Raw genomic sequence first — 18189 nt, forward strand, 5'->3', positions numbered from 1 at the left:
TCGAAACATACAAAATTCTTACGGGGCTTCACAGGGTAGATGCAGGGAGGATGTTCCCCCTGGCTGGGGAGTCTAGAACCAGGGGTCACAGTCTCAGAATAAGGGGTCAGCCATTTAGGACTGAGATGAGGAGAAATTTCTTCACTCGGAGGGCGGATAATCTTTGGAATTCTCTACCCCAGAGGGCTGTGGAGGCTCGGTCGTTGAGTATATTCAAGACCGAGATCGATAGATTTCTGAATATTAAGGGAATCGAGGGATATGGGGATCGGGTGGGAAAGTGGAGATGAGGTAGACGATCAGCCATGATCTTATTGAATGGCGGAGCAGGCTCGAGGGGCCGAATGGCCGACTCCTGCTCCTATTTCTTATGTTCTTATGAAAGGCCTCCTTCTGTGCTGTATTATTCTATGATTCTTTGTTCGTACTGTGTCCCTGTTGAATACAGGACTCCCTAGATCAGAGAATGCAATATTCAGAGTATGACGTTAGCCACAAAAACACTATGTTTGATCCCCTAACCTGTTGCTGTCTCTTGTCCTTCAGTATGACGTGGTGCGGATAAACCAGCTGTATGAACAGGCACGGTGGACAGTCCTCCTCGAGGAGATCGAGTGTACAGAGGAGGAGATGATGATGTTTGCAGCTCTGCAGGTACTAGATCTTTCAGCATGGGTTAGTTACAGAGTAAAGCTCCCTCTACACTGTCCCATCAAACACTCCCCAGGCAGGTACAGCACGGGTTAGATACAGAGTAAAGCTCCCTCTACACTGTCCCATCAAACACTCCCAGGGCAGGTACAGCGTGAGTTTGATACAGAGTAAAGCTCCCTCTACACTGTCCCATCAAACACTCCCAGGGCAGGTACAGCACGGGTTAGATACAGAGTAAAGCTCCCTCTACACTGTCCCATCAAACACTCCCAGGGCAGGTGCAGCACGGGTTAGATACAGAGTAAAGCTCCCTCTACACTGTCCCATCAAACACTCCCAGGGCAGGTACAGCACGGGTTAGATACAGAGTAAAGCTCCCTCTACACTGTCCCCATCAAACACTCCCAGGGCAGGTACAGCACGGGTTAGATACAGAGTAAAGCTCCCTCTACACTGTCCCATCAAACACTCCCAGGGCAGGTACAGCACGGGTTAGATACAGAGTAAAGCTCCCTCTACACTGTCCCATCAAACACTCCCAGGGCAGGTACAGCACGGGTTAGATACAGAGTAAAGCTCCCTCTACACTGTCCCATCAAACACTCCCAGGGCAGGTACAGCGTGAGTTTGATACTCGTGCTGCTGTGTACGAGGCCGAAGACGGGAGCAGGCTGGGGACAGCAATCCCTCTGGTCATGCCATCCTGCAGTCGCTGGCCTGGGAGACAAGGTAGGGATCAGCAACTCAGGGTCACCAGGGGGAAACGAGCTGCTCCCACTGCTTGTGCTGTGTAAACTTTACCCTAAATGTGCTTTTAAAGGAAATGCAGTTAATTTCATTTTTTTTATTCCAGTACCACATAAACAAGCGGTCACAGTCAGGGGAGGCAGAGGAAGTTCACAAGGACTCGGAGTTGGATGAAGTGGAGGCTGCCCTCTCCGTACTGGAGGTTAAATTGGAGGGATCGACCCCAAAGGACGTCCTGGTAAGGACGGACTGTGTCTGCATGTACACCTGTGCTGGCATGTGTGTGTGTATGTCGTCTGTATATGTTCCTCCTTCTGTATCTGTGTGTATCTTTATGTACATGCATACATATGTCTTTGTATATATGTGTGTGTTTCTTTAGCTGCATGTGTTCAGTGGTGTGTGCGCGTGTTCAGTGGCGCGTGCGCATGTTTAGTAGCGTGTGCACGCGTGTGTAGTGGCGCATGTAGTGGCATGCGCGCGTGCGTGTAGTGGCGCGCATGTGTAGTGGCGTGCGCGTGTGTAGTGGCGTGTGTGCGTGTTTAGTGGCGTGTGCGTAACTTAAGTGGCGTGTGTTTAGATTGTGGTGCGATCTAGGGTCACTGCTCATGGTCACTGTCCAGTCATGCCTGCTGGATAGCTCGGGTGTTGGGAGGGAGTCCGGGTCAGGCTCAACTGTGACGTCTTTTCTAGTCGAATAGCCAGCCAACAAGGCTCACGCAGGAAGAATGAGGTGGTGGATGGTGCCCAGTGCTGATGGAACCCGTACAGCAACACCTTCAGGAACAGGGGAAAAGAAAGAAACCTGATTACTTCCCCCCCCCCCCCCCCCCCCCCACCAAGTGTTAGGGAGTGGCGGAGGGTGGCAGGAAGGGTCCTCTGGGACAGCGAACAAACTGTAACTCTCACTGCCTCTTTTCCAGGACAGCATCACCTCGATTCCCGAGCTCAGAGACAACCTCAAGCTCTTCAGGTAAGATGCACCACCCAGAGCGGAGTTTCACAGCATTCCAGGCTGTAGGATGCCCAAACCAGCAGAGGTGAGGTGAGCCCAGGGTGCAGCCTCGAGCTATGTCAAGCTGGCAGGGAAGAAAGTTAAATGAGGGAAAAGTACATTTAGAATATGGATATTGGAGAAAGTTCTACTCTCACCCAGTCCCATTCACCCATCACCCCCCGAGCTCGCTGACCTACATTGGCTTCCGGTCTGGCAACGCCTCGATTTTAAAATTCTCATCCTGGTGTTCAAATCCCTCCACAGCCTCCTCGCCCCCCTCACTATCTTTGGAACCTCCTCCAGCCCCTACAACCCTCCGAGATCTCCGCGCTCCTCTAATTCTGGCCTGTTGCACATCCCCGATTTCCATCGCTCCACCATTGGCGGCCGTGCCTTCAGCCGCCTGGGCCCCGAGCTCTGGAATTCCCTCCCTAAACCTCTCCGCCTCTCTCTCCTCCTTTAAGATGCTCCTTAAAACCGACCTCTTTGACCAAGCTTTTGGTCACCTGTCCTAATATATCCTTTTTGTGGCTCGGTGTCAATTTATGTTTGATAATCGCTCCTGTGAAGCACCGTGGGACGTTTTACTAAGTTAAAGGCGCTGTATAAATGCAAGTTGTTGTTGCACGCTTGGAATAATCTGCAGGTATTTGGGGAGGTCATGTTAGAGTTGGATGCTGGGCTGGGTGAGTTAGGGTATGAGGAGAGTCAGTCATGCTGGGCCGAATCGTCTCTTCTTGCCCTTTGTACGTTTCTCGTGCTGAATCCCACAGCGAGGGAGTTGAAGACTGGAGCACGGGCTCGGTCTGCTTTCCCCCCTTCTCCAACCCAGGGGGGCGAGCGCAAGTGACCCTACCACTATCCCGCCTTCTCGGGGCTCGGGCCTGGCCGTGAGCAACTCGGATACTCCCTGGATAGACTCACTGAGCCATCGGGGATGGGTGACTGGGCGTTCACACTGTTCAACTACACCCCTCCCCACTCCCCTATTACACTTTATACAAATATTGATGGGCAGGAAAAGGCCTGCTCCACACGATGGCCGGAGCAAGGTGACTAAATACCTCCTACCCTTGGAAAAACCCAGCACGAAAGCGCTTAAAATCGGCCATTCTGGGAAACACAGGCCAATATTCATGCAGCTGGTGTCGACCCACTGTCCAGGTGGATGGAATCGTGGGACGCACGCGACGTGAAGAACCAACGTCTCGTCACTGACCCAACCGCAGAGGTCCCTGGCTCCCACCTCCCTCGAAGACGGTGGTCGGCGCTCAACCCAATCTGCACGGGGTACGGACGATGCGGCCACCTGCTGCACAAGTGGAAGACGAATGACGACCCGAAGTGCGACTGTGGCCATGGAACACATCGCAGCAACCAGCCCACTGAGATCTGTCGCGGGAGGCACCTCATTTCCCCACTTGGTATCTCGGGAGGCCATCAAATGGAGAGCCAAACTACACCTCCCGTTAGAAGAATTCGACAATTTCAGATCATAACATATATATATATTTTTTATCCACACTTTTGTTCTGTTCTCTCCCACAGGGCAGCTGTCTTCCATTCTGCCAGCGCATTTCACACCTCATCTAGAGCCATCCTTTGTTTCTTAACCTGTCCCATTACCACCTCCTCTCGCCTTGAATATCTCTTAATGTCTCTCAACGACACAAAGCTGGGTGGGTGTGTGTGCTGTGAGGAGGATGCCGAGAAACTCCAGTATGATTTGGACAGGTTGGGTGATTGGGCAGAAGCACGGCAGATGCAGTATAATGTGGATAAATGCGAGGTTATCCACTTTGGTAGCAAAAACAGGAAGGCAGATTATTATCTGAACGGCAATAGATTGGGAGAAGGGGAAGTGCAACGAGACCTGGGTGTCCTTGTGCACCAGTCGCTGAAGGTAAGCATGCAGGTGCAGCAGGCAGTTAAGAAGGCAAATGGTATGTTGGCCTTCATAGCGAGAGGATTCGAGTACAGGAGCAAGGATGTCTTGCTGCAGTTGTACAGGGCCTTGGTGAGACCACACCTTGAGTATTGTGTGCAGTTTTGGTCGCCTTATCTGAGGAAGGATGTTCTTGCCATGGAGGGAGTGCAGTGAAGATTCACCAGACTGATACCTGGGATGGCAGGAATGACGTATGAGGAGAGATTGGGTCGATTGGGCTTGTACTCGCTGGAGTTTAGAAGAATGAGAGGGGATCTCATTGAAACTTATAAAATTCTAACAGGACTAGACAGACTAGATGCAGGAAGGATGTTCCCGATGGTGGGGGAGTCCAGAACCAGAGGTCACAGACTAAGGATAAGGGGTAAGCCATTTAGGACAGAGATGAGGAGGAATTTCTTCACCCAGAGAGTGGTGAACCTGTGGAATTCTCTACCACAGAAGGCAGTGGAGGCCAATTCATTAAATATATTCAAGAAGGAGTTGGATATATTTCTTAAGGCTAAAGGGATCAAGGGATATGGGGAGAAGGCAGGGACCGGGTACTGAATTTGGATGATCAGCCATGATCTCATTAAATGGTGGAGCAGGCTTGAGGGGCCGAATGGCCTACTCCTGCTCCTATCATCTATGTTTCTATGTTTAATCTCTCCGGCCGTCTATCCTACCACAGACCTTCCCTTTTGTTCTTTCATCCCCTCCCCCATTTCCCAGCCACTACACTTGCTTAAAAATCTGTTCCATTCTCTGCTTTTTTCCAGTTCTGACGAAAGGTCATCGACCTGAAACGTTAACTCGGTTTCTCGCTTTACTGGTGCTGCCTGACCTGCTGAGTATCTCCAGCGTTTTCTGGTTTTATCTCCCATGATAAGCTTTTCCTGTCTTACGAAAGTAGTCGTACTTTCTAACCTCTCCGCCACCATATAATCGCCAAGAAGAGGGAGGGGGAGGTAGGGGGGGGGGGCGGGGAAAACCCCCAGAGAAGATCTCATGGTCAACAAGGGGAAAAGCTCCTGGAATATTCCTCTCCGACCCCCCTCAGGCAATCGAAAACCCGGTCTGGGAGACCGTGTGTTATCTGTTAATCCACTTGCCTTCTTTATGATGGGATCTTGGCCCCAGTCAGGAACCGGTCCAGCCCCCTCTTGAAGGTGTGCAGAGAGTCCGCACCCACCCCACCAGCCAGCAACCCCGTTCCAGAGGCTCCTTACTCTCCGGGACAAGAAGAACCGCCCAACGTCCCATCTATTCCTACTCTGGCGTAGTTTAAATGCGTGTCCCCTGATCCTCCCCAGTCAGTCAAACTGGAATAATCTATCTAGAGTTGGTGACGACGCTGGATCAGCCAACGTCCGGGATGTAAACAGCCAGTGGGACAGCGGGGATACTCGCGGCAGGGAGCGCGCAGACATTCACGCAGATCTAATTCTTTGCCCGTTTTCCCTGTCTCTAGGCCCAAGAAGCTGACACTGAAAGCCTACAAGCAGTACTGGTTCATATTTAAGGAAATGAGCATCTCGTGCTACAAAAACCAAGAGTCTTTTGGGGAGCCTATCCACCAGATGAACCTCAAGGGTGAGGAATTTCGGAAGCTTCTCGGGCATCTGAGGGGGTGGGTGGGGGGAGGAAGGGGGGATTAGGCCCGAGAGTGGGTTGTAGAGCGTACACAATGGGGGCAGGTCACCGGGGAAATGGAAAGTGGGAACGCTGAGCAGAAGGGAATGCCAGCCCCGATGCACAGTCTGTGAGGCACCTGGTTTCACCCCCCGCCGGCCCGTGCTGAGTCTGCAGATTTCAACGAGGGCCAATAGTTAAAAGCCATGAGAGTTGGCCTCGGGAGAAAGGAAATCGTCCGGGGACCTCGCTCACCAACGCTGTCTGGTGACTCCCCGCTCGGGAGGAGCCCGCATTGGGTGAGGACTGCATCGAGCTCTGATGCCCACCCCACCCCCCCCTCCTCCCGATGCTCACACTCACTGCCCAGCCTCTCTCTCTCTCTCACACACACACACACACACACACACACACACACAGAATGGGCGCTCGGGGTGAGGGGGTATGAAGAGAGATTGGGTCGATTGGGCTTATATTCACTGGAGTTTAGAAGAATGAGAGGGGATCTCATTGAAGCTTATAAAATTCTAACAGGACTAGACAGACTAGATGCAGGAAGGATGTTCCCGATGGCGGGGGAGTCCAGAACCAGGGGTCACAGTCTAAGGATAAGGGGTAAGCCATTTAGGACAGAGATGAGGAGGAATTTCTTCACCCAGAGAGTGGTGAACCTGTGGAATTCTCTACCACAGAAGGCAGTGGAGGCCAATTCATTAAATATATTCAAGAAGGAGTTGGATATATTTCTTAAGGCAAAAGGGATCACGGGATATGGGGAAAAGGCAGGGACAGGGTACTGAATTTGGATGATCAACCATGATCTTATTGAATGGCGGAGCAGGCTCGAGGGGCCGAATGGCCTACTCCTGCTCCTATCTTCTATGTTTCTATGGTAGCAGAGGGGGACCCGCGCTCACTGAACCGTGCCCCAGCGAGAGTCAGCGCCTTCAGCAGAGACAGAAAACTGAAGAGGAAACAAACTCTGTGTGGCCGACTCCTGCTCCTATGTTCTTATAAGCACTACACTACCGTCAGACAGTCCAAGCTCGCTGGCCGCACTTTAACCCTGCCTCAACGTTCTTCCACCCGCCCCGCAGGTTGTGAGGTTGCTCCTGATGTCAACATCGCCGCTCAGAAGTTCTGCATCAAGCTGCTGATCCCGGCTCCGGAAGGGATGAACGAGGTCATCCTGCGCTGCGAGAATGTGAGTACACAGGTTGGGATCGAACAGGAGGATGGTGTGGGTGGGGGCAATGGGGGAGTTTATTTGGTCTGTACAGGCGCTGGGACAGACCGCGTAGCGGGGCCATGGGTCCTTTCAGGCCCTGACACAGCGGGAAACTATCGGTATAACTGATGGCCACGGTCTGCTAGTGTGCGAGAGCTTCAAATAAGTGGACGGACATGGGGTTTGTCGCGGCGGTTTTGGCAATCGCTGTCATGCCGCAGGCCGGGCTCGGTGCATCCCTCTTGTGGCAGAGCCCTGGGACAGCACCGCCCGGGAGCTGCCTCCCTCCTCCTCTCAGCTGGGGAGGAGTACATGGCATAGAGAAAGAGACAGGAGAAAGGGGGCTGGTGCGGCAGTGGGAGCTACAGTTGGCCTCAGTTCCCCGTGGGTTAGGAAGGGGTGAAGCCGCCGAACTCCTGTTGGAGAGTGTGTGGTCGTCAGGGTGCCGCAATACCCCCCGCGGTCGAATAGCCAGGCGGCACTCGCTCTGTAACCTCGCACTCGGAGCAGCTACCTGGGCAAGGTGACTGTGGAATAGTACTCCGGCAAGTGTGAGGATGTTTCCACTGATGGGTGAGACTAGAACTAGGGGGCATAATCTTAGAATAAGGGGCTGCCCTTTCAAAACTGAGATGAGGAGAAACTTCTTCACTCAGAGGGTAGTAAATCTATGGAATTTGCTACCCCAGAGAGCTGTGGAAGCTGCAACATTAAATAAATTTAAAATGGAGATAGACATTGTCCTAGCAGATAAGGGAATTAGGGGTTACGGGGAGAGGGCAGGGAAGTGGACGTGAGTCTATATTCAGATCAGCCATGATCTTATTGAATGGTGGAGCAGGCCCGAGGGGCCGTATGGCCTACTCCTGCTCCTATTTCTTATGTTCTTATGTAGGAGAGGAGAGGAGGGGGGCGGTGAAATTGGAGCAAAATCTTTTTTTTTTTAAACGAGAAAAGGACTTGTTGCTGACGACTAGTTTTTGCCAGGAGGAACAGTACGCCAAATGGATGGCAGCCTGTCGGTTAGCGGCTAAGAATAAAACCATGGCAGACAGCTCCTACCCCAGCGAGGTCCAGAACATCCGCTCCTTCCTCACTATGCAGAAGGTCAACTCTGACTCGCAGGTGACCTCCAACACCAACGCAGAGGACATCAACACAAAGTCGCTCGTCTCGATCAGATATCAGAAGAAGTACAAAGTCAAGCAGGTAAGGGAGCTCCCACACATCACCCTGAGACACGGTGCACCCTAACTCATGGTGTTCAGGGGCTACTGTCAGCAGCTCTGCACTATGTACGGACAGGACAGGGATCTGTGATTCCCCCACATACACACACTCAGTGGTGGGACGGGGGTCTGTGTCTGTGATTTCCCCCCCACACACACAGTGATGGGACGGGGGGGTGTGTCCGTGATTCCCCCACACACACACAGTGATGGGACGGGGGTCTGTGTCTGTGATTCCCCCCCACACACACACAGTGATGGGACGGGGGTCTGTGTCTGTGATTTCCCCCCCACACACACACACAGTGATGGGACGGGGGTCTGTGTCTGTGATTTCCCCCCCACACACACACAGTGATGGGACGGGGGTCTGTGTCTGTGATTCCTCCACACACACACGGTGATGGGACGGGTGGTCTGTGTCTGTGATTCCTCCACACACACACACAGTGATGGGACGGGGGGGTGTGTCCGTGATTCCCCCCCACACACACACAGTGATGGGACGGGGGTCTGTGTCTGTGATTCCCCCACACACACACAGTGATGGGACGGGGGGGTGTGTCCGTGATTCCCCCCCACACACACACGGTGATGGGACGGGGGGGTGTGTCCGTGATTCCCCCACACACACGCGGTGATGGGACGAGGGTCTGTGTCTGTGATTCCCCCACAAACACACACACACAGTGATGGGACGGGGGTCTGTGTCTGTGATTCCCACACACACACAGTGATGGGACGAGGGTCTGTGTCTGTGATTCCCCCACAAACACACACAGTGATGGGACAGGGGTGTGTGTCCATGATTCCCCCACACACACAGTGATGGGACGAGGGTCTGTGTCTGTGATTCCCCCACAAACACACACAGTGATGGGACGGGGGGGTGTGTCCGTGATTCCCCCACACACACGCGGTGATGGGACGGGGGTCTGTGTCTGTGATTCCCCCCCACACACAGTGATGGGACGGGGGTCTGTGTCTGTGATTCCCCCACACACACAGTGATGGGACGAGGGTCTGTGTCTGTGATTCCCCCACAAACACACACAGTGATGGGACAGGGGTGTGTGTCCATGATTCCCCCACACACACACACGGTGATGGGACGGGGTTCTGTGTCTGTGATTCCCCCACACTCACGGTGATGGGATGGGGGTCTGTACCTGTGCGGTTTTAGCTGGTTTAACTCCCACACTTGGGGCTCCCTAACCCTCGGCTCTTGCCACCTAGGCTTGAATGCTCTGGACATGTGGCGCCTATAGAGGGAGATCGTGCGCCCGATATCAGGCAAACTGAAACTCTCCCTGGGCGGGATTCTCGATAGCTTGATTCAGAGACTCGGGGTCACCTGGCTGATCAAAGAAAACAGAACACAAGCTCTAACCTTTGTCGCGTTGCCTCTCGCAGTTAACCCCTCGTATTCTGGAGGCTTATCAGAACGTCGCCCAGCTTGCCCTCGTGGAAACCAAAATGAAGTTCATTCAGGCCTGGCAGTCGCTCCCGGAGTTCGGACTCTCCTACTTTGTCGTCAGGTAACGGTCGCGGCGTTTTATACATTTGAAACTGATTTCAGAAGACGGAAAACGGGCTGCGATCGTGATCTCCCAACGCACCGGGAGCGCGCAAGTGGAATCTTTACCTGGTCTCATAATGAGGAAGGAAAGAACTTACATTTATATAACGACCTCAGGACATCACGAAGCTCTTTACAGCCCGTGAGGTACTTTTTTGGAAGTGCAGTCACTGTGGTAATGTAGGAAACACAGCAGCCAATTTGTGAAGAGCAGGATCCCACAAACAGCAATGTGATCATGACCAGATCATCTGTTTTTCTGATAGATGTGCAATTTAGGCAGCACGAGACTCTGTTGGGTTTGTACGGGCTTCAAGGGAGCGAAACTCTGTTGGGTTTGTACAGGCCCTGGGTCGCTTGGAGAGGCTCGGTGCTGATTTGTGACTGTTCGGACAGGTTCAAGGGCTGTAAGAAGGATGAGGTGTTGGGCATCGCTCCGAACCGGCTGATCCGCATCGACCTGAACGTGGGAGACGTGGTGAAGATGTGGCGTTTCAACAACATGAGGCAGTGGAATGTCAACTGGGACATCCGACAGGTACAATATTTATTATTGACCTTTTTATATCAAGAAAGATAGACTTACATTTATATAGCGCCTTTCATGACCTCCGGATGTCCCAAAGTACTTTGCAGCCAAATAAGTACTTTTTTTGAAGTGGAGTCACTGTTGTAATGTAGGAAAGGTGGCAGCCAATTTGCGCACAGCAAGATCCCACAAACAGCAATGTGATAATTACCGGATCATCTGTTTTTAGTGATGTTGGTTGAGGGATAAATATTGGCCCCAGGACACCGGGGAGAACTCCCCCTGCTCTTCTTCCAATAGTGGCCGTGGGATCTTTTACATCCACCTGAGAGAGCAGACGGGGCCTCGGTTTAACGTCTCATCCGAAAGACGGCCCCTCCGACAGTGCGGCGCTCTCTCAGTACCGCCCCTCCGACAGCGCGGCGCTCCCTCAGTACTGCCCCTCCGACAGCACGGCGCTCCCTCAGTACTGCCCCTCCGACAGTGCGGAGCTCCCTCAGTACTGCCCCTCCGACAAGTCTCTGGAGTGGGACTTGAACCCATGACCTTCTGACTCAGGCGAGGGTGCTGCCCACTGAGCCACTGCCGACACTTTCAGAACCGTGTTGGGATTCCAAGCGCCCACGGCTCAGTGGGTTAATGCACCGCCTGGTGTGGTCCCAATCCACACAGACCCGAGTGTTGAGTTTGGAACGTGGGAGGCCGTTCAGCCCATCGAGCATGTTCCATCATTCATGGCTCTCGTTGCCTGATCTCAGCAGGGACCGGCGTTTGGGGACTTCAGTTAGTCTCCCCTGGGACAGAGAAAGATTGTGGAAACAACTGGGTTCAGTAAAATCAACTTTGGGGGGGAAAAAAGTCAAACTAAGATGAGGCCCATCAATGGTGTACGTGTTCCTCCTATTTCTGAGCCCCTTATGATGTTGATCTACCTCACAACAACAGTGAGCAATGTCCCCGTTAAGCTGTGCAGCCACTCAGCGGTCTGGAGGTCCCGCGCAGGCCGCTTGCCAGCTTTTCAATGGCTAAAACATAGAAACATAGAAGATAGGAGCAAGAGTAGGCCATTCGGCCCCTCGAGCCTGCTCCACCATTCAATGAGATCATGGCTGATCATCCAAATTCAGTACCCTGTCCCTGCCTTCTCCCCATATCCCTTGATCCCTTTAGCCTTGAGAAATATATCCAACTCCTTCTTGAATATATTTAATGAATTGGCCTCTACTGCCTTCTGTGGTAGAGAATGCCACAGAAAACCGTGCATGCGCAATAATTTGAATGGGCCGCACACCTTAAATTTTTTTTTAAAAAAAATAAAAAAAAATGATTAGTCGGAGCATTGGCAGTGAGCACTGGACAATACCTGGGAAAGCTTCAGTAACTGACTTACTTGGGAAGTGCATGGGAGACCTACTGACGCAGGGAGTGTCTGAGACAAGCAGAGAGGGGCTGAGTCACAGCGCATGGCGAGAGAGAGCAGGGCGAGAGCGATCCATCTGCAAGAGAGAACGAGAGGCTGAACCACAGAGGCAGTAAGCAAGAGACTTATTGACAGAGGCATGGCTGAGAGACTGTGAATCATAGCTGATATCAGTGAGAGGGACAAAGCCTCTGATTCAAGACCCTGTCACTTCCGACTGATTTACAAACCGTCTCGTACGGAGAAGGGATGAGGTATGCAGAAAAGGTATTGAATTCAGTAAAAATGTAGGTGCTTTTTTTTTTTTAAGTTAATGGTTACACCCTTACCTTGGCTGCGGTACAGAACTGTCAAGACAGCCCCTGCTCCTCCCTCACTCCCAGATCAGTTCACAGTCTCTTTATATAATACACTCTCGGGCATCCACGACCATAGTTTAAAAAAAAACGTTCTGTTCTACAAAAAGGTCAGTGTTACCCCCGCCCCGGTTGGTCTTAGACATTTTTTAAAATCCTCGCTGGATTATTTTTGGTGCATTTGCTGCGCTGAGCCCCGTGTGTTCCCTGAGTGGGCGTTACAGGCCGGTCTCTGGGGTCTATTGTAGGCTGCCTCTTTCAACACACTGTGCTCGTCTCACCTGTAATAGGCGGACCGTGGCCCCTCTGAGGGGTAAACCCGGTGCAAAGGGTTTAAAATGACTGATACTCTGAAACTCAAACTTGCACGCTCTAAAACACAGATCAGAAACACTTAAACATGGACCAGCAACTTAAACACAGACCAAGAGTTAAACGCAAGTCCTGACTGAGCTCACAGAATGAGACGTCATTTAGGAAAAGGCGCGGAAGAAAACTCAACACTGGGTTTAGAATCATCAGAATCATACAGCACAGAAAGAGGCCGTTCAGCCCATCGTGCCTGTGCCGGCTCTTTGAAAGAGCTCTCCAATTAGTCCCACTGCACCCCCCCCCCCACCGCGCCTCCCCTGCTCTTTCCCCATAGGCCCTTTTCAAGTATGTATCCAATTCCCTTTTGAAAGTTACCATTGAATCTGCTTCCACCGCCCTTTCAGGCAGCGCGTTCCAGACCACAACAACTCGCTGCGGAAAAGTAAATTGCTCCCTCCTCTGGATTCGTTGCCCACGATCTGATGTCTGTGTCCTCTGCTTACCGACTCTCCTGCCAGTGGAAATGTGGGGTATAATGTGAGAGAGTGCGAGGTTATCCACTTTGGCAGGAAAAATAAAAGAGCAAATTATTATTTAAATAGAGAGAGATTACAGTTCAGGGGGACCTGAGGGTCCTTGTGCATGAAACGCAAAAAGTTAGCATGCAGGTACAGCAAGTAATCAAAAAGGCAAATGAAATGTTGGCCTTTATTGCAAGGGGGTTGGAGTATAAAAGCAGGGAAGTCCTGCTACAACTGTACAGGGTATTGGTGAGACCACACCTGGAGGACTGCGTACAGTTTTGGTCTCCTTATTTAAGGAGGGATATACTTGCATTGGAGGCAGTTCAGAGACGATTCACGAGGTTAATTCCAGAGATGAGGGGGTTGACTTATGAGGAAAGGTTGAGCAGGTTGGGCCTATACTCATTGGAGTTTAGAAGAATGAGAGGTGATCTTATTGAAACATATAAGATACTGAGGGGGTTCGACAGGGTAGATGCAGAGAGGATGTTTCCCCTCGTGGGGAAATCTAGAACTCGGGGGCACAGTTTCAGAATAAAGGGTCGCCCTTTTAGAACTGAGATGAGGAGGAATTTCTTCTCTCAGAGGGTCGTAAATCTGTGGAATTCTCTGCCCCGGAGAGCCGTGGAGGCTGGGTCATTAAATACATTTAAGGTGGAGATAGGCAGATTTTTGCAAGATTTCATAGAATTTTATAAGTTTCAAACAGGACTAGACAGACTAGATGCAGGAAGGATGTTCCCGATGGTCGGGGAGTCCAGAACCAGGGGTCACAGTCTAAGGATAAGGGGTAAGCCATTTAGGACAGAGATGAGGAGGAATTTCTTCACCCAGAGAGTGGTGAACCTGTGGAATTCTCTACCACAGAAGGCAGTTGAGGCCAATTCATTAAATATATTCAAGAAGGAGTTGGATATATTTCTTAAGGCTAAAGGGATCAAGGGATATGGGGAGAAGGCAGGGACTGGGTACTGAATTTGGATGATCAGCCATGATCTCATTGAATGGCGGAGCAGGCTCGAGGGGCCGAATGGCCGACTCCTACTCCTATCTTCTATGTTTCTATAAGGGAGTGAAGGGTTATGGGGAGCGGGCAGGGAAGTGGCTTTGAGCCCAAGATCAGCCATGATCTTATTGCATGGCGGAGCAGGCTCGAGGGGCCAAGTGGCCTATTCCGGCTCCTATTTCTTATGTTCTTACGTATTAATTTATTTTCGGGAGTTTAATTTGCACGCCCTCATTTGTGTCCGTCCTCAGGTTGCGATTGAGTTTGACGAAAACATCAACATCGCCTTCAGCTGCGTGACGGCCGACTGCAAAATAGTCCACGAGTATATCGGCGGTTACATCTTCCTGTCCACCCGCGCCAAGGACCAGAGCGAGACCCTGAACGAAGAACTCTTTCACAAGCTAACGGGCGGACACGAGGCCCTTTGAGTCAGGCAGAGTGTCGCTCTGTCGCCGGGAGACACCACTATACGTCACAGAACTAAAAAAAAAAAAAGCTTTGTGTATTGAATGAAAAGTAATAGTTTTCCCCCCTCAACTTTGAATGCTAACTGAATTAATCCCGCTGGTCCAGCCAACTGAGCACGACACAGCTTTAACAGCACGAAGGAAGGGGTTCCCCTTGTGTGTGCGTGTCTGTACCACCTGGGGATGCTTTAGATACTTCTTAATGGCCGTCACTGGGAACGGTCACTCGTCATGTGCAGTCACTTCTGGTGCCGTCACTTAACCAGTTGTTCTTTGTTTGAAACCCTTTCTCCCCCTCGCTATGTTCGGCCTGCCTCTTGTATCGATGAACTGTGAGAGGGATGTCCGCCCTGCTTGCTCCTCTTCATCTTTCCCTCCCCTTCCCCATCTCTCTCCTCTTCCCCCTTCTATCTCTCTCATTTTCTCTCTTCTCCCCCTCACTTCCTTCCCTCTCTCCTTTACATCGAATTACGTAGCACCTACAGCACAGAAACAGGCCGTTTGGCCCGACTGCTCCGTGCTGTTGTTTATGCTCCACACGAGCCTCCTCCCAACCTTCTTCATCTAACGCTGTCTCTCCCTCTCTCTCTCTCTCTCTCTCTCTCTCTCTCACACGCTCTCTCTTCTTCCCTCTCTTTATATCTCTGTCAGAGCCCAGTAACATAACAGTTAAACTGGTCACTTTCCGGCCTTGTAATAGTTCTTTGCGGAACACCTCCGTTCAGTCCGTGAGGATGACCCCGAGCTTCCGGTCGCCTGTCACTTTAATTCACTGCCCCATTCCCACTCAGACCTCACCGTACTCGGGCTCTTGCATTGTTCCACGGAAGCCCAGCGTAAGCTCGAGGAACAGCACCTCATCTTCCGATTAGGCACTTTACAGCCTTCCGGACTCAATATCGAGTTCAACAATTTCAGATCATAACCTCGGCCCCCATTACATTTTTTACTTATTTTTTATCCACACCTTTGTTTTGGCCCTTCCCCCCCCCCCCCCTCCGCTTTTTTTCTCTCTCCCACATGGCAGCTGTCTCCCATTCTGCCAGAGCATTTCACACCTAATCTAGAGCCGTCTTTTGTCTCTTCACTAGTCCTATCACCATCTCGTCTCGTTTTGAATACCTCTTAATGTCTCTTCACTTCTCTTTTGTTCTCTCCCAGCCTGGCCTTTTAATCTATTTCATTTCCTGTGCTTTTTTAGTCTTGACAAAGGTTTTGACCCGAAACGTTGACTCTATTTCTCTCTCCACGGATGTTGCCTGGCCTGCTGAGTTTTTCCAGCATTTTCTGTTGTAATAGTTCTTTGACCCTGGCAGCCAAACACGGAATGGTATTTGTCTGCGAGCAACTGCCTCCCTTGTCTGTGGGGATGGGGAATCAGTCTTTCTCTGCCTCGATCACACAGCGAGCAGCAGCTGTCACTAACCACAGGCCCCGTGCTGGGTTAGTTTCTTAAAATGCGCAACCCTTCAAGTGAGCAAGTCTTGACCCGACTCAACTTTTCCCTCAGCAAGAATTGCCGTGGACACTTTGTCCGGAAGACGTGAATCCCAATCGGTATTTGGCAGCACCTTCTGGTGCAGGCAAGGAGCTGGTCCATGGGGGGTGCGGAAGAGCTGCTGCAATGAGGCCCGGAGACCAGCAGGTGCAGGAACCTTGAGGAACAGTCGGGGATCGATTGGGAAGATGCTTCATGCAACTCGCCGAATCACTTGGACTCTCAGCCTCTCCGCCACTGGAGGGAAACCTGCCCACTGATGGATGAATTGAGTTGAGGATGGTCATGGAGAGGCCTGAACATGACCACCTGGGTTGAAGCCCAGCATGTGAGGGGCTGCCATTCATACCAGTGACTCCAAATAAGCATGTAACTGATCTTAGTGTAGAATCCCAATGGACCAAACCTCGTCCCATTCACTCCCATTGTACACAATCCAAATGGACCAAACCCCTTCCCATTCACTCCTATTGTACACAATCCCAATGGACCAAACCCCTTCCCATTCACTCCCATTGTACACAATCCAAATGGACTCAAACCCCTTCCCATTCACTCCTATTGTACACAATCCCAATGGACCAAACCCCTTCCCATTCACTCCCATTGTACACAATCCAAATGGACCAAACCCCTTCCCATTCACTCCTATTGTACACAATCCCAATGGACCAAACCCCTTCCCATTCACTCCTATTGTACACAATCCCAATGGACCAAACCCCTTCCCATTCACTCCCATTGTACACAATCCCAATGGACCCAACCCCTTCCCATTCACTCCCACTGTTCACAATCCCAATGGACCCAAACCCCTTCCCATTCACTCCCACTGTTCACAATCCCAATGGACCCAAACCCCTTCCCATTCACTCCTATTGTACACAATCCCAATGGACCAAACCCCTTCCCATTCACTCCTGCTGTGCACAATCCCAATGAAGGGTGGAAAACTGTGGAAATGAATTGCATTTGCCAGTGAGACTTGCTGACTGAGAGCTGAAAATTCACTTTTTTTGTTCAGAGCTGAAAAGATGTTTATCAATCTTTGGCTTGGTACTTACTTCAGGAGGACTCCTTGCCCACGGGGAGATGAGGGGGAAGGGGACCTGTTCGTGACTGAACCTGTGGAGAATCGGTACCTCTGACTTTGGCTGCAGTTTGTGAATCATGGCTCTGTTCCCGTTCCCACTTCTCATTTTTGACTGTGTCAACCACGCAGTATCCTGGCCCCTTTGCATCATGACTGAACTTGGAAGAACGCTCCTTGTGGGAAAACTGGAGTCATTCGCCAGCTCCTGGGGATTCAGCAAATATCACCTGCCGGTATAAGAACAGCTTTGTGTGAAAAAGGAGTTGAGAAATCACAGTGACGTTGATGTATATGACACGCACTTCACAATAGGGTTACAGACAGAAACCGAAGGCACCGGAGCATTTTAAACACAGTTTTTTTTATATTCCTTTTTAATAATTCAAACTAATCGATTGTATTTATGCAATAAACTATTTTTGTTTTGCCTCTTCGGCGTTTCGGTTTATTGCGTCTGTTTAAAGTTTAACCCCTCCCAAAACCTTTGGGGGGAGAAATTGGGTGAGTAGCGCCACCTGTTAGCGCCTAAAGAGGCAGTCAGTGGCTGTAGCGCCACTGGCTGCGCCTCCCGCGATATTCAGCAGGGGCGCTAATGGTGGCGTTAGCCATTTGCGCTGCGCCGCCACCGATGACGTCATCGGTGTGTGCAGCGCCCCGTTCGCGATATTTGGTAGCGAACGGCGCAGTTGCACCGTTCGCTACCCGCGCCCGGTTCACGGGGCCTTACTGTGCCGGCAGCGGCGCAAGTTAAGGTGGAGGTGCGGGGCGGCCGCCTTTTTTGGTGGCCGCCTGCCAGCACCTCCGTCCCCAGCCTCCTGACCCCCCGCCCCCCGCGGCATTGCCGGCTGTTTCCCGAGAGCCCGACACTTCTCCTTGGTGTCGGGCTCGTTTGCCGGCACTCGCGAGCGGGGATCGCGCTGTTGCAGGCCCCTCCCCCTTAACAATGGGAGGAAGGCCTGCAGTACCGCAGCGTGCCGTGCCGCAG

At 51.6% G+C, this 18189-nt stretch overlaps 1 protein-coding gene across 2 annotated transcripts in view; it reads left to right on the top strand.

The window, feature by feature from the left end:
• fermt3a (FERM domain containing kindlin 3a) overlaps positions 1-17635 on the top strand; it is a 57768-nt gene extending 40133 nt beyond the window's left edge. For both annotated transcript variants that reach the window (XM_085976271.1, XM_085976272.1), the window contains exons 7-15: positions 547-654; positions 1508-1639; positions 2325-2374; positions 5800-5921; positions 7058-7164; positions 8176-8397; positions 9831-9955; positions 10393-10534; positions 14395-17635. In XM_085976271.1, coding sequence (XP_085832397.1) covers positions 547-654; positions 1508-1639; positions 2325-2374; positions 5800-5921; positions 7058-7164; positions 8176-8397; positions 9831-9955; positions 10393-10534; positions 14395-14574 — 1188 coding nt within the window. In that variant the 3' untranslated portion in view covers positions 14575-17635. The remainder of the gene's footprint in view (positions 1-546; positions 655-1507; positions 1640-2324; positions 2375-5799; positions 5922-7057; positions 7165-8175; positions 8398-9830; positions 9956-10392; positions 10535-14394) is intronic.
• Positions 17636-18189: the final 554 nt, after the last annotated feature.

The sequence above is a fragment of the Somniosus microcephalus genome, unplaced genomic scaffold (genome assembly GCF_052327205.1).
Source record: "Somniosus microcephalus isolate GS21.2 unplaced genomic scaffold, FLI_Smic_1.0 unresolved_chr2, whole genome shotgun sequence".
NCBI lineage: Eukaryota > Metazoa > Chordata > Chondrichthyes > Squaliformes > Somniosidae > Somniosus > Somniosus microcephalus.